Raw genomic sequence first — 17,500 nt, 5'->3', positions numbered from 1 at the left:
TTGGTGAAGAAAAGCTTATTCTCTGCAGTGACAATAATATAAGGATAAACTACTGATAGGTTTACAACAGGCAATCCCTATCATTCCGGTAAGAGCTTTATCTATGTGGCTATCGTCTGCACTGGATGGGAGTTAACGTTTAATGAATATATTATGCTTCATTCACTTCAAACATGGTTACCCTTCCATTTCCATAGTAGGTGTGGTGCGGTGTTTTAATAGTTGTACCTTTATATAGCTATTAATTAATCCTCATAAACAAATGCAGACAAAGCTTAGCTATTAAAGAAAGACAGTTCTAGGAAGCCTATTAAGTTGTGTTTGTCTGCAGTCAATTAATAGAGTATTGTCCATACAAGCATCAAAGCCAGGACACCTATCTGGATGTTGCTTTCAAGCGTGCCAAGGTTACAAACCTGTCTGTGGAGGAACATTGACTGTTCTCTTCTGAAAGCCACCTAAGAAAACATTTCCTAGGACCGGAAAGAGAGTACTGCTCACAGTGATGTTACTGGCACCATCTTATCACAGACACGCATTGACACTTCACCATTGTGTAAGAGGACAAAGGTGCTGGACGTGCAAGTAGCACATGTCAGGAGCTGAACAGACAAATCTCTGAGGAGACCACTGGCTTATGTTTCTTCTGCTCTTTAAGACTAATGGCACAGCATAAGGTATCAGGTTATTACAAGCTCTTTGGTCTTAATGCAATATGTATAACAGGGCCCCCCACCTACCATGTTCCATTTATAACACCAGTGTCATCTTGTGTGGCTCAGTCACCAGAGTCTAAGCTTGGCTACTACCTGTACACCTCCTATAACCTACTGGAATGCTTGAATAGCATTACCGATCAGCAATATAACTAATGGACATACAAGCTTTAATAGTAATATAATAAACAAGCTCAAATTGTCTGAAAATGCACTGGAACAAACGTTTCACAAAGAATTGCACTTGAAGATCTCCTACGTAAATAGATATTTAAAGGGTTGGTGCCTGGCAGAGATATTTTACATATTCTTTGTGGAATGTCAACATGTTTGCACAGTTGTGGTCATAACTGGCCTCCCTTTGTACACAACTGTGCACTTTTGCCACTGATTGTGCTTGACAAATTATGCTGACGTAGCATTTGTACATACGTAAACTATCTACTTGTATCATTTCAAGGGTGTAATTATTTCCCATCAAAAGCAAGAAACTTGCAGTAATGCCATGTTAACAATGTAGAATACATTTACAGCTATTCATTAGTAATAGAAATGCAGCTACAAATGAACACAGTATAGACAGTGACGTATACCTCCATGGAGGCAGACCACGTGACTGCTATGGAGTCTGAAGAGACAGAAGGAGCCTGGAGTTGAATGTCGTCTTTTCCCGACATGAGAGCACTATATTTTCATTTGGCTACCACTAGAGGGAGCTCAGAACAAAGAGAATATTACGGTAACAGTATAAATTGCTATGCACTGAGCTCCCCCTAGTGCTGGCTGCAGGTAGCCAGTTTTGTAATATATTATGTGAAGGAAAGCAATGATTAGAGCTGTTTGGGGGAGATTTATTAATGTATTTATGACAGTTGTTTGGTGTAAATACAATAATGTGTTGTTCAAAATGAGCACAATATTTTTTAAGAATCTGTTTTGAACACAGAAGTCGGATAAAGTGGGTGAAGCTAAAAGGTGATTTCTTTTATTCCAATTTTTTTTTATTAATATTTCTTCAATTCAATCAAAGAAAATATAAATTCATCTGAAATCTGGGGAATTTTGCTTTGTATTCTGTCTTGCCTGGGAATGTTCGATACGTGCATACTTTAAAATTGAGTAGTGAAGGGAGGCCCATAATACATTTTGCTATGGAGCCCTATGAAATTTGTGTACGCCCCTGAGTATAAAACAATCAGAATTAAGGCAAAAACTTAAATACTGTTTTGTATTTTGACTGCAAAAAGGTCATTATTATCAGATCAACAGGGTCCCAACCACCAACAATCATCCAAAATAACTGTTTGCAGGAGCTGCTGTGTGCTGGAACGTCACAGCTCCATGTCTGATTTTGAAGAGCTCTGCAGTCAGCTGATCGGTGGGGTCCCAGGGGTCGATCTGATAAGGATGACTTACCTAAGGATAAATCATATATAGTAAACTCCCCCAAAAAACTTTAGGGTGGGTTCACACATATGTTTTTTGGCATTTTTTAACATTTTGCATTTTTGGGGGCATTTGTTTGCTGCATTTTTGAAGGGAAAAATGTAAAATAGTAGATTAAGGGATTTAGGATAATAATATGACAGCTCTATTCTTCTATTAATAGGCCTAGATAAAGATGCCCACAAAAGAACATTTTAATAATCAGAGTAACGTATGATGCCATAACTCATCCCCTTCATTCTCTGCTTGGAGTGAATGGACTGATTGAGAAAGTCAAGTGCGGCTATTTGTCATGGCAAAAATCCAAACAAAGGAAAAAGTTAAGGCAGGACAAGAAGTAGAATACCTGGAGTGACTTCAAATGTCAATATGTGACTTCAATTTGTGATAATTGTTTATGTCATTATCCTTTTAATATCATCTCTCTATACACAATATAGTGGTTAAGACCAGTTCGCTGACCATTCAAGTGAATAGGACTGATTAGACAACGCAGCGGTGGAACAGACAGTGGTGACATCGTTTCAATGTAAGTACAGTTATTTCACAGAGCCGAAGTCTTGGGATTCACATTTATTTAAAGCAATGTATTGACTTACATCCATAAGCTGATTTAGCTGGTTACTGTGGAAATTATTACAGTAAACCATGTTAAACTTTATTTCACGCTTGAAAATAAATCAGCATATTTGGCACTTAAATAAAATACTGTACAAATGAATAAATGGCCAGTTTCTACGGTGCTGTTTTTCTCCTGGTACCTATTGATTTAACACATAGAAATAACACTTATCAGAGAGTTTTGAAAGTTGTTAAGCTGCAATTACTCATGGTACAATTAATTATATTTAAGGTGCTAAAAAATAGCTTCTCTCCCACATATCAATGCATAAAGATCAACAGCTGTCTGAAGTGAGCAGCTGCATGTGCTAGCTGTGAAATTAAGAAAAAGTTCTGGGAACTCCGATAAAGTTTCTTTCGTCATCAATTCCATGTGAAGGCCACCATTTTAATGGAAAATGTCAACAGTATTCACTTTGCCATACATGATATTTCCATACAGAGATATGAACAACTGGATGGAGATTTCTGTTACTCAACAACATCAGTAAAGCAAGGTTTGGGGCACGCAACTAGTTTTTCATGCAAGGGCTAAATTATCAAATTGTACTGCTCAAAAGAAATGCAATATTATTGCACAGGTCAATAAAAGGGTATTCTACCTTCCACAGTCTATAGACATCCCAAAAATATTAGATTACATAGTGTCCTACTCTTATGACCCCCATGATCAGCTGTGATGTGAGAATCCAGCAGCAAGAGTTAATGTTCCCTACAGCAATGCCAAAATAAGTAATACCTAGTGCCTCTTAAAACCAATGTGCTGTCCAATTCAGGAAAAAACATGTTAGATCTTTGAGATTTAAATGGACCCCTACAGAGCATTTATAAAGGGGTTTCCTAAACCAGGCAATGATTAAAATGTGAAGATAAAAGCCAGTATTAGATTGGTTTGGCAGGATAAACACTACTATTTTTATTTATGCTCGATTTATGCACCATATGTTGCTGATAAATGTCTATGTGTTTGGTGCTTGATCCCAAAGGAAATTAGGCTGTTACACAGGAACTGCTGTTGAGTAGATACGAAAGTAACTATAAAAAAAACAGTCCCATGAGGGTCAAGAGCACACCTGTGTTTTGTGTCATCGAAAAGTTCATGCCTCTGGTTTACTATGGTATAGGGGATGTACACAGAGTGATTATAGGGTATAAGGCAACCTTCTCATTCAGCTTATGTTTTCCTTTATCTTATATATGTATCTGCTCTGACAGATTTCAAGAAGTGGAAAACCTATAGGGCAATAAAAACAAATGAGGACTGAGGGAAGTGTCGTGTAACCCTGATGTATACTTTAAGCAGCTTGAACTGCTCACACAAAATACTGACACATGGTTTGTTTTCCTGTACCATAACGGAACATGATAAAGTATCAGCACTGTTAAAGCCTTATTCAGTCATGTTCCTTTTGGAAAGCTAACAAAACACCGGATTTCTAACAGTTCTTTACAATTTCAGCCCTTCTGGCATTTTACATAACAGTTCAAGCACCTGCACTTCAATGCAGATAACACAACGCATTGTAATGAACTTACATCAACACAGTTTTGTATTTTCATTGTCTCAATGGCAATCTTATATCATAAGAAAGCAAGCGGGAACTTCAGCTAGATAAATGATTGCTTTGTAGACAAAAAGCATTTGCTTCCAATTGAATGTCCAAAGCTCAAGATAAATTCCTCTGTCTATACCAGAAAAATGGACAAAACGTATCCATCCGGCCTTTTGGGTCAATACGTTGTTAATAGTCAGGTGTATGCACTAGAAATGGACTACAACAACAATACATCCATGGTACGTCAAATATTTTCCCTATTAAAGATTTTGATGAATTTATTCCAATGCTTAATTAACCTGCTATGATTTCCCTATTGCAGGTAGAGAAAAACCTCTCCATAACACCACCTCTTTGGGAAGACCAACCCTAACAGCCTAAACAGCATCTCACTGCTGAAGCCAGTCATTTGCTGCAGTGGAGCATGACCATACCCATGCAGTGCCAAAAGAAGACAAACCATTGACTGGAACGTGGACCCAGCAGAGCCAGCACAGATTATGGGAGACGTGGGGCGCAGGTATGAATCTTCTATTTACTTTGGAAACTTGGTAAAAACAAAGCAGTAATTCCAGAGAACCCGTTAGAGACCACTGCAATTTCGGGTGGTCATCTCAAAAAGGTTTCACTAAAGCTAGCCATGTGCATTATCATGTTAGCCAAACCTGCCAAATTTATCAAGATTTGATGACCATTTAATTTCTATGGGGTCCTCCTGAGGGCAAATGTTGGGGAAGATAATGACTGGCCAGGTAGATTAGAACATGCCCAACTTTTTGTTTGTGGGGACATAAGCCAAGTGTCAGAGGTGTCTGGAAGAAGCTTTCTTTCCTCTCCCTTTCATAACACAGGCATGCCTTGCCAACATCTGCACAGTTCATGCTGATTTATGATGGCAAGCTAGTGGTATCCCTCTCTTTTTACATAATAAGCTCCACATTTCAGCTTTTCTTAATTATTCCAGTGTTTACCTCTTAAAGAGTCTTCCTGGCTGCTGCTCACATAATACTTAAACCATAATACAATGACATCATGTAGTGATAGAAAAAGACCATGCTATTGTAATATTTATCTCTAAACTGAAGAACCTCTGCTGTCAACCACTCAGTACAACATGTATCTCTTGAAGAGGGGTGAAAACATTTTAATTGTTATTTCTAATGTCATGCAACAGCACGAGAAGTCTTTTCAAAGAACTGAAATATTATACTGGTGATCAGACATACTGTAAGTAACAGGGACAGGAGTTTGACAGCTGCTTCACAGAGTAAAGTAACAAGAAAATGGTGCCTTCTTGTTGGGGTTTCCTATAAGGATGAGTTATGTGTAAATAAAAGTATTGTTAGTTGTAATTATACATATATTTATATAGAAAACCAAAGTAAAGAGGTTCTCTGGGATTTTGATATTGATGGCCTATCCTTAAGATAGTTTATCAATATGAGATCGGCGTGGGTCCGGCTCTCGGCATCCCGGCTGATCAGCTGTATGCAGAGACCCCGTTGCTCTATGATTGCTTATACCTCTTCCTAGGCCAGGTTCATGGTTCATGGCCTAGGCGCAGCTCAGTCCCATTCTAGTGAATGGGGCTGAGCCGCATTACTAAGTACAGCCGCTATCCAATACATGGTGCTGTGCTTAGTAACCTGTGAGGAGGCTTACTCTGGTGAGCCCCACGACTTACTCAAACAACAGATCAGCAGGAATGTCGGGAGTAGGACCCCAGACAATCTCATATTGATGACCTATCTTATCTGCTTATGAAAAACAGTATGTGTGCACTGCAAGGAAGATAATTGCAATGAATGGATGTCGTAGGGATACTTTTTGTTTGTACTGATTACTACATTAAACTGGCCATACCGTACATTTGGCTAAGTGCACATGTGTTTTGAATAGAGAGAGGGGAAAAAGCCTCTGCCACACACCTGTTGTGGAAGATTATGTGCCTAAATAGCAAAAGGATTGGGCGTATTGAAATCTTACTGCCTGATACTTCTCTCCCCCAAAATCTAGTGTCGGGGGAGAGTCGAGAGGACTCCACTATACAGATTAGAGTCTAGGTCTTCCACAATTGGCTGGTTTGGGTGACATTAATCAAATATTTATTGCCAGTTTAGCGTTGAAAGCACAGGCCTCTCTGGTGCCTGGGACTGTGGGAGACCACATAGACACACACGTGCAGCAACCACCTTGTATCTGTGCTACAGCAGCGGCCGTATTCTCTGCAAATGAGAAGTATATAATGTGATGGAAAAATGAATCAAGCCAGCAAATGAGGCAATATGGACAATCGCTATACTTTAGTAAGCGCCTTAACTTTGTCTACATGGTAGATGCCATTTGCTGAAGCGAGACAACTCCTTTAAGCACAGCATAAAGTTGTTTTTTTTCAAAAATGGTCAACCAAACTACCTTAATACTTGACATGAAATAAGGCCATGGTTAGTAATGACAAAAACACGAACATTTTAGCATCACAATAGACATGACATCACATATCCTTTTGGATGCTGAAGCCCAGCTTACTGAATGGCAGCCTCCACCATCTTTATATTAACATCCTCTAAGGCTTAAAAAAAAAATGACTGTACAATTTTACATATGGCTCATGGACATGAGATTCAACTCAGTAAATAAATGCGTAAGAGCTGGAAAAACTGACTGTATGGTCACTTTTTACTGTACACCATGATCATTCCACAATAAGTACCATGTAGTTCTAAAGTAGAGCCAAAAATTACTCTGCTGGTGTCCTAGTATGAAAGCCAAAAAAGCTGTCTCCTTTTTTGTGAAGATTTAATTTAGCATAGTAGCTTCATGATGTCATGCAGAGCTCCTGCTGTCAGTTTTCAGCAATTTGTAATACTAGTTCTCAGTTTTTCCACCACCTGTACTTGCAATCTCCTTAAGTACCATACAGAATGAAGATGTAAAAGTTATGGAGCTAGGACAAGCAAGATAAAACTGATTTGTTCCACATCATTTGGAAGTGGGAAATTGTGTTCCTCTCCAGGGATTTAGTCATAAAGAAACTATAGAAACTTGCGGTCTCATAACCCTTCACTATTTCACTCTTTAACTAGCCAAAAAGAGCAGCTAAAAAAAGTTGTCGATCTTCCAGTTTATAAATGGATTTCTCTTGCCAGTTAGAAATTGTCTTTCCGTCAGAGGCTGTGAAACGTTTACTCCTATGTAAATAAATCCAGGGAATTGATGATATAAAATTATCTGTGCCACAAGATGGCAGCAAAATCTTTAGTAATAAAAAGTAAGCTAAAAAAGCTATCCATGGTTTAAGCAAGCTAGAAGTGAGCAGAAATGAACAGAACAGATTTGCTACTTTCTTAATTTGAAAACCTTCAGCCATTAAAAGAGCCTGACGAGTTTAATTCCCAACTTATAGTCTCGAATATAAAAATGTTGAAGTTTTCAAATAATAGACAAAGATTTATAGTACTCATTTAATTCCCAATTGTCATCTAAAAAATAAGCTCACTGCAAACTTACAAAAATGTGCAGTCTCATCCATTCATTTGAAAGAGAACTGCCACCATATGTAATGAATGACCAATTATAATTCACATCCTCCATATTTAAAGGGACTGTCCCAAGAATGAGACAGATCCTCTATCAACAGGATGGGTAGAATTGTCTGATTGCTTGGAGTGCCACTGTTGGGGAATCATAAGAACATCCCATGTCCCATGTGCTACAATTTAAAAAGAGCAGCGGTCAACCATGCACAGTGTTGATACTTTCAAATTCTTTGGGACCGATGAAGGTAGCCGAGCTCTCTGCTCAAATGGTAAACAGGCCCTCTATTCTCCATTCCCAGTGGTGGGACCGCCAAAGGCCAGACAATAATAACCTATCCTGTGGATAGATGTCACAGCATATGGTCGTGACTCTTTGTGTCGCATGCAGTTGTCAGCGGTCTGCTTGTTGTCTACCGCAGGTTAGGACAGTTTGTATGTTTGTCTCACGTGTGGTTGCCGCTGGCAACATAATTAGGTTTGGCAGTGTAGCAGCCTGAGCTGGCTGCTAGGCGGCTCGCTGTCAAGGCATGCGGTTGCTTCTAGCAACATTTGTATGTATGTGTTCACTGTCTATGTTTGGTGAGCACGGGATTCATGTTATGTGTACATTTCCCCTTTAAGTGACACTTACCTTGTCTGGTGTTGGAAGGGTTAACTCCTTTCTTAGTTTGCGTGTGTGGGTGTGGCTACTTAGGCTATTTAGCCTCTGCTGGATCCCTGTAGCTGAGGAGTACTCCAGCCATGCCTTATGCTGGAGTCATCCTCCTGGTCTTATACCATCTGTCCAGTGAGGGCCACCCTTGTGGTCATAAAACATGTACTGATGTTAGGTTTATGTTTGTGTGGTGTTTTACCTTATTGCAGCTATGGATCTGGTTCCTGTGTGTTTAATGTTTGTGTGCTGTCTCCCTTTGTGTTTGGTGTGGACTTCAGCATTTGAGCACGGGTTCCAGTCTGTGTGTCTGTGGCAGGTAGGTGTGGAAGTGGTTTCACTCACCTGCCATATCCATATGTTGTATATGTTTCCCTTTCCTTGCAGCTTGGCCAGTTTAGACTCCTGTTCGTCCATGTCTAGGAGGAACAGGTCGTCTTACCCTGCTCCTAGTCCAGGGATTTCCTGAGGGCTAGTAGGGACCCGAGGTTCCTGAGTATGAGCCCTCCTACCATCTGGGTTGGCTCATACGGTTAGGAGTCAGGGTCAGAGTTAGGGAGGATGCTTTAGGAGGTGACCTGCTCCCTGATTCTGTTGTCCTGGCCTAGCAGCTTCCCTCTATCCCTTTAACATCGCACGGTGGGGGGTTTCCCCCACTCTTCGCCGTGACAATAAATGATCAGTATATATATTCTGTGGACAAACCCTTAAGTCATAAATACACTGCAAATATATAAAGTCTACCTTTTATATTCCAACACTACTTCACGTTAGTGCTGCATACTCATTCCTCTATCTTTTGGAATCATCAACAGGCAAATGTGTATCCAATGGGCTTGGTAAGCCCATGGAAATGTAATTTGGGTGGATGTCAATATGAGAAAAATGCTTTATGTTTGTCAAATCCTATGTGAGACAGAGGGCCCAGTGAGGCTCCATCAGCCCGAGGCCTGCATTCAACAGGAGATGGCACTGGTGGCACAACAGGGCAGGGGTTCAGGATTTAAGCTGATGTCTCACTGACAGCTGGTGTCTTACAGCATGCATGAGGCTTTGAGGTGGCCATATACATTAGACAGAAGTAGGTTAATGACTGAATGTCTGCTGAATGAAAAATAATTTGGCGAATGATCATTTTGCACAGTCATACACATTAGATGGTCAGTTAATATAACCAAAATCGATGGCTTTGGCTGACATACATCTAATGTGCATGGGCAGCTTAAAGGGGTTGTCCAGTATTTTGACACTGGTGGCCTATCCTGGGGATAGGCTTTCAATATTGGATTGGTGGGAGGTTGAAACCCCTGTCGATCAGTTGTTCTTGGCCCTGAAACTACAACACTTCCTCCATTGTGTAGTACACAGAGTTGGCTACTACAGCAGTGCCCCCATTCACATTTAGTAACCAGCTCCATCCACTACACAATGGATGGAGGTGTGTAGTTCCAGTGCTGACTTCGAGAGCTAGAGCTGGCTGGGAGCAGTTGATCGGCAGGGGTGCATGGTGTTGGACCCACACCAATTTGTTATTGATGGCCTATTCAGAGGATAGGACATCAATATCAAAATCGAGGATGACTCCTGTACGACTTTCTGGAGTGTGTTCAGCCTGACTAGAGGAATTTCACTATAGTCACATATTACTTGGCAGGAGATTTTTTCAAGTGACTTCACGATTAAGATGGATCCATAATTATCTCTTACTGCCCTTTCCACATTCTATTATCATCTACATCCATCTGACTATTCAATTTTTCTAGAGCCTGAAAACAAAATATGTATCCAATAACAATATCTGGACCAAAAACCTATAACTTTCTGTCATATCTTATGCACAGGAAAAACAATGTTTTTTTATCCTTTCTCTACTTGTCTTTGAAAACTATTTAGAAGTCGATAGAAATGGTTGTCACTTGGATTATTTTTATCGGCAGGCGTTAACATTATTAAGGACTTCAAAGGACTTTCTTAATTAGACAGTAACCATGTTACTTTGAAACCTGTTAGATGTTTCTTTTTAACTTCTATGCTATTTTTATGTTTTATGACCATAATCAGGGGGTGGATGGTTCCCATTGTGTCATATGCGCATTTCTAAGGAGCAGGCGACACAAAATCCCTTACTATAGTGTATGCTTAATCTATTTAAGGATAAAAAATGGCTACGTTACCATTTCTTCATATTAAAAAGAACAACAATATATTGTAATACCAATGTTATAATTCTACCTCAATATCCATTTTCTTCTTTGTGTCTAGGCGCTTCACTATGTTGCTGCTTGTAAATCATCTCCTGCTACTGGTAAACCGCTATCATGAGATGTGGCGTAGCCTACTTTGAGCTTTAGGCTGCTAAGTGAATATATTGCTATTGACAGTTTTTACAAGATCATTTATCAGTAAATAAATTTGTGTTTATAGGGCATCACTTTTCCCCACTGCCCTTTTGAGTAAGGCTATTAGGTTTACTAGTTAAGCATCGCAAGCATGAACCAAAGATGTGTTTCTATGGTCAATAAACCACAGACTAATGGTGAGTAAATACTGGAAGTTATGAGCCAAATGCCGGTTCCTGGCATCATATCTATGACAAGAAACTGTCAAGTCAAGTGAATTATCTCAGACCTGCTGGAAATACTTCAATTGTCTCCTATATTCTATCAGGATCTTGTAGCACATCTAAAGGGTGCAAAAATTTCTATCTGCTAGGGCATGTCAAGAATGTCCTAACATGCAGAGTGATTTTAAAAAAGGGGCAAAGATATATTTGTCCTTTATACTTTCTCTCCATTTATGATCCACTCCTGATTTTGGCTTCCAAAACTGCAAGAAACAAGATGGGTTGGTGATATCCTTACAGAGTTATAACTTTAAGCTCCTGGGACAAATACATAACATGTAACCAGGCCCCTCAACAATCTTGTATCATTTATCTGGTCTGCACTCATTGGGCAAATTTAGTTTTTTGGTCTCATCTGGATCCAGTACATGTCCCTATAGTTAGACCTCTGATTGTGAAGATCTTTCCAATCCTCCCCCTAAATCCTCCCCTCCTTTCTGAACTAGTTTAACAGAAATCAACACCACCACTCGAGTAATTGTAAATGAAGACAGATGCAAATATTATTATTAGAAGAAAATCATTTTCTTTTGTGTTCCCAGGGAGGCCAAGAATGTATGAAACATTGACCGATGTGCAATATTTTACCCCTCTAATTGAAAACTGACAGCAAATTCCTTATACAACGTAATAACTGGTAGCATCCATTAATGCACATTCCTATGTCAGCCTGGTTGTTAAGAATTAGTGAAATGTCATATACTATTATGAACTCAGTGTTCACACGTTCAGAAAATCTTGCATGGAAATTGCCTTCAGCAATTATGCTCTATGCCTGCATCCAAGTCGCTGTTTTAAATGGAGGACTTAAAAAGTATAGAGAAAGCAACACGTTACGTGACTCTGCGGCACCGACAGGAAGAATGTGATCCTGAATCAGTTCACACTTTTTGAACTTAAGAAACAACTTCAGAGCAAAGAGGCAAATAAAAGAAAAACAAAGAACAAAATTGACTGATGTCAGCAATGCTATCTCCAGGCAATGGATTCACTAAGAGCCTACAGAAGGATATAGGAAAAAATGCACAATAAATCTGAGGGTCCTAGAAGACAAAAACAGAAGATAAGCAACACTTCTAGTCAACCAGACACAAATCTGCCATTAACTAGAAAAGAACAGATATGCAGCTAGGGTGGACCCTGTGTCCATCTCCCTTATGTATAGTAAGCAGGTCATTGTCCATAGGAATGCTAGCCCTGGAGGCTTCAACTCATGTTTTGTCCTGATTTCAATGCTGACAAGATCTTTAAGACACAGATAATTCTGCTAAGTTATCAAAAGGAGCAATAACTTCCCTTAAGGAAGCAATGTGTTTTTTAAAGAGAAAAATATTTTTTTTAACAGAAATCATGGGGGCGCTCATACAATCCAAAGGCTTCAGCAGACATATGGCGCTAGGGAACATGAAGCACTAGTTGTCATGCAGTGGATCATACCAACATCCAATTGTCTGGAACACAAATCTGCTTTATGTCTTGACTGCATTATTAGGGCATGTCCATAGCAGCACTATTATTTCCATTCTTCTGATCCGATACAGGAGTAGAATAATGAAAATAATAGAAGTGCTGGTTTTGGCACATAACTGACAGAAATGGAGCCAAACAGATCCCATTGACTATAATTGGCTCTGCTTGGTTTCCGTTCAGGAGAATATAATTTTTTTTGCATACAGGGCTTTTTTAAGCTATTTTTGACGAATTCTATGACAGAATCCCCAGACGGAGCCTCTAACGCAGCTGTGGACATGCCGTTATCCGTTATGGATGATGTCTGTACAGTAAGTGGTTTGAGTGGTATCTACCATGCATGACAATCAGACATTTACCTAAGGCAATGCTGGAAATGGTCTACATGCATTACATTTACTGTTCAGCTTGGTAGTAGAGTACATCTCATATACTGCAACCTGTGGATCTGGACCCCAAATCTCAGGTTCTGTTTAAAGAACAAAAGTCTCTAGTGCTGTAAAGTATAGGCTTTAAGACATTGTCTCACCTTATGGTCACCCTCCATTCATTTCTATGGGAGCACTGAAAAAATATAGGCCAGCGGCGTGCTTGGCTATTTTCAATAGTCCCATAGAAATGAATAAAGAGCGCACCACGCAAGCACAGCCACCGCTCCATTCACTTCTTTGGAACTCCTGCATATAGCCGAGCCAGCTCGCGCTCCCATGGAAATGAACGGTGGGTAGTCACACATGTGCGGTGCGCTCTCACTCTATTTGAAATTTCGTTTTAGAGAGAGGTGTGGGTCCCAGAGGTGGGATCTGCATCTATCTGACATTGGCGGCATGTCCTAGTGATATGTCCCCAATGTTCGAGCTGAGACAGCCCCTTTAACAAAGATTTCAGTGACCACAGGGTCCACACAACACATGTACATAGGTTTTGGTGAATCCATTCCTTCTTCCTGGATGCTCTCCATTTAATGAAAAGCGTGCCTTCAGCAGCAGAGGTCTCAGAGATCTGCTCTTGGGACCAAACATAAAGGACGAACACATCTGTACTCTAGTCAAAGAACTTTAAACAGTACTGAAGAATTCCCTAAGACAGATTTGTAGACTATATTTGGGTTTCTGAGCCACAGTTTGGAGTACCTGAGACTTGTCTACCATAGTCCTAGCCCTAGTGTATTTTAAAGGGGATTTCTACCTGACGATTCAACATTTAACATCAACGCCTCCTCAATTATAACATTGTCATACGATTCCGAATGTTTCCTTCTGGGAAAAATGCTATAAAGTCTAAAGCGAATTTATCAAATCTTCAAAACTACGACTTGTTTCTAGAAATGAAAGCTGGCATCTACAGAACAGGCAGCTACATCTAGCTTCCTTGCTGAGATAATAGGATTAAAAGAAGATTGCCTCAGACTATATCTGGGAACTCTTGTGCGCATGTACATCTGTCACTCACTAGGCATTCAAAAGCAGGTATCTCCCAAAGCCCTTCTAGCACAAGACATTCCGGACACCGCATCAAGCAAAGTCAGCTAGGGTGTATTCACACAGGGCTGATTTGTTGCAGAAATTTCTATAACTGAGGGAGCCTGCAGAAATCCATGCAGATGCTGCAGGAACACCTTCATTCCCATCTACAGGATGGATTATCCATTGGCAGAAATTTCTGCAACAAATCTGAAGTGTGCGAACGCTGGCGGGTTTGCGCATTGGTTGATACATATACATAGCATGGACATTTTGTACTCCTACACGACATACTTTATAGTTACGTGAAGATCTAGCAGAGCTGAGTGTACCACTAAGTACAACTCGTTCACATTATCCATGGATTATCAGAATATATACTGTAAACGATGCGAGCTGAAAGGGTTAAGTGACAAATGTACATCTACACCACCGATACCTTTGATGCCATTTCCTAAAGACCATATTTACATATATAATCAAGATATTGATCCGAAACACTGTCAATTTGCTTTTTGGACCTAAGCCAGAACGGGCAGAGAGTGCAAACATCACACCGTCTACCAGTCCAGGTTCATCTGTCAATGATTAATATTCTACAAGAACTTGTCTCGACATGGTTTTGTGCTGCCTCTGATGGTTCACAAGGAGGCACTGAAGTGACGCAGGAAATGGTCTGATCTTCCCCATAATGAGAACGTATGAGACATCATTCACTCTTCAGATCAGTCAAAGGTAATTTTAGTAGACCGAGAAACACTACTTTTAGGGTACTGCCACACGTAAATCAGGTGTGGATTTAGAAAGAGAGAAGTCCTACTAGCCCTTTATACTTTCTTTCATAATTTACACCTGAGTTAAGCCTCCAGAATGGCGTACAAAGAAAACCTGACCGTTTGGCCGTACCCTTAGGCTAGTGTCACGACAGCGTTTGAGAGCGCCGCGCATCGGTATTAGTCCAGCATGTTTGCCGGGCTGCGGCCGGATCTCTGCCGGTCCTCATTATAGTCAATGGGGCAGGTAGCTTCTGGCAATGCCGGATCCAGAGAGCTCCAGCAAAGCTCTCAAGCTCTAGTGTGAAAATAGCCTTAGGGTATGAGCACCCGCGTTGGGGATGTGCCATACTGTGGTCGAGTTCCCTGCGCTGCCTCATATGAAACCACATTGTATAATTATTCTTCATTATTAACGGCTCGGCGGCATCTTCAATCCCGCACGGCCATTAAAAATACTGAACGGTGTGGTCTCATAAGTTTAATTAGAGACATGGCCGCAGCACGACCGCGTCCTGAACACCCCAAGACCGCACCGTATGCTCGTACCCTTAGTCTCTCTGACATGGTACTATAACCCAATTTTCATCTCTTGCTAGGCTATCTAGAAGTTGACACTGCCATTTTATTATATTGATTATAAGGTAGAATATATATATATCTTTATATTATTTATTTACATTTTTTTTACAAAAAATAAGATGGATTTCAATTGCCATGAAATCATCCAGATGGTCCACACAGGTCCACTGTACTGAAGAGTCCTGTTGCCTATGGGGAAGCCCTAGCCACTAAGTCACTGATGTCTCCTTAACCCTTCATACATGATGCAGCATTCTCTAGCTGTGGGGTATCACCCAAGAGGAAGGGAATTCCTTCCATCCAGGTCTGATCTGTTATTTCATCACTAGAGGGCAGCTCAGGAGAGCAGATGAAGTGTCCTCTCCAGCATGCCCTGTAGAAGACACTGTCACAGCCTGTACACTACAACACACAGTAACATAGAAGCAAACAGCACTCACTTGGAGTCCTCTGATCTTTATTGCGATCCTTTTTACCCTTCTTATTCCCCTTTCCTTCCTTCTTTCTGGTCTCAGACATAGCGAGGGATTTAAGGCTTCTTAATCGGATAACTTGAGCTATAGAATCCAGTGTGGTGTCTCTCCTGTCTGTGGTGTGGCAGTGCACTGAGCCCAGGACCTCCTCACTGCTGACTGTCTCCACTCACACGGACATCAGCTACAATCCACAAGAAGGCAGCACCAGCAACTCTCCACTACTTCCTAGCATCCAGGTGGAGGCGACACAAAAACAACTGGATGTCCTGTCTTCTGATGTGGAAAAAATAATACAAGTAGCCAAAAATATAGAATGGAAATGTAGAAGAAAAAAGAAGAATATATAAACGATGTCCTGCTTGGTTTGTATTCCTGCTACAAGTTTTTCCAAAGTTTCACTTGTCCCAAGTTTCTCCTGCCTTGCACTGGAGGAAACTCTCCCATTCAGCAGGAGTTTATGTGTTAGTAATGTCCTACCACTCACACACCCACTTTGAGGTGGAGCAATGCAGTACACGCAATCGCCTCTAGAGGTCACCTACAGTACTAGAAAACGTGTCTGTGTATACATATCTATCTATCTAATATACTTATATATCATCTATCTAATATACTTATATATCATCTATCTACTATCTATCTATCTATCTATCTATCTATTATCTATCTATCTATCTCCTATCTATTATCTATCTATCTATCTATCTATCTATCTATCTATCTATCTATCTATCTATTATCTATCTATTATCTATCTATTATCTATCTATCTATCTCCTATCTATCTATCTATCTATCTATCTATCTATCTATTATCTATCTATCTATCTATCTATCTATCTATCTATCTATTATCTATCTATCTATCCGTCTATCTATCTATCTATCTATCTATCTATTATCTATCTATCTATCTCCTATCTATCTATCTATCTATCTATCTATCTATTATCTATCTATCTATCTATCTATCTATCTATCTATTATCTATCTATCTATCCGTCTATCTATCTATCTATCTATCTATCTATTATCTATCTATCTATCTATCTATTATCTATCTATCTATCTATTATCTATCCGTCTATCTATCTATCTATCGATCTATCTATCTATCTATTATCTATCTATCTATTATCTATCTATCTATCTATCTCCTATCTATCTATCTATCTATCTATCTATTATCTATCTATTATCTATCTATCTATCTATCTATCTATCTATCTATCTATCTATCTATCTATCTATCTATTATCTATCTATTATCTGTCTATCTATCATCTATCTATCTATCTATCTATCTATCTATCTATCTAATATCTATCTATCTATCTATCTATCTATCTCTCTCCTATCTATTATCTATCTATCTATCTATCTATCTATCTATCTAATATCTATCTATCTATCTATCTATCTATCTATCTATCTCCTATCTATCTATCTATCTATCTATCTATCTATCTCATATCTATCTATCTATATATCTATTATCTATCTATTATCTATCTATCTATCTATCTATCTATCTATCTATCTATTATCTATCTATCTATCTATCTATCTAATATCTATCTGTC

At 39.6% G+C, this 17,500-nt stretch overlaps 1 protein-coding gene across 5 annotated transcripts in view; it reads right to left on the bottom strand.

Annotated features, from left to right (window-relative positions):
• NRG1 (neuregulin 1) overlaps window positions 1-16,327 on the bottom strand; it is a 135,446-nt gene extending 119,119 nt beyond the window's left edge. For all 5 annotated transcript variants that reach the window (XM_040417891.1, XM_040417887.1, XM_040417888.1 and 2 more), the window contains exon 1: window positions 15,882-16,327. In XM_040417891.1, coding sequence (XP_040273825.1) covers window positions 15,882-15,960 — 79 coding nt within the window. In that variant the 5' untranslated portion in view covers window positions 15,961-16,327. The remainder of the gene's footprint in view (window positions 1-15,881) is intronic.
• Between the last annotated feature and the right edge of the window lie 1,173 nt (window positions 16,328-17,500).

This window comes from Bufo bufo, chromosome 2 (genome assembly GCF_905171765.1).
Source record: "Bufo bufo chromosome 2, aBufBuf1.1, whole genome shotgun sequence".
Taxonomy (NCBI): Eukaryota; Metazoa; Chordata; class Amphibia; order Anura; family Bufonidae; genus Bufo; species Bufo bufo.
This window is presented reverse-complemented; position numbering and strand designations above follow the sequence as displayed.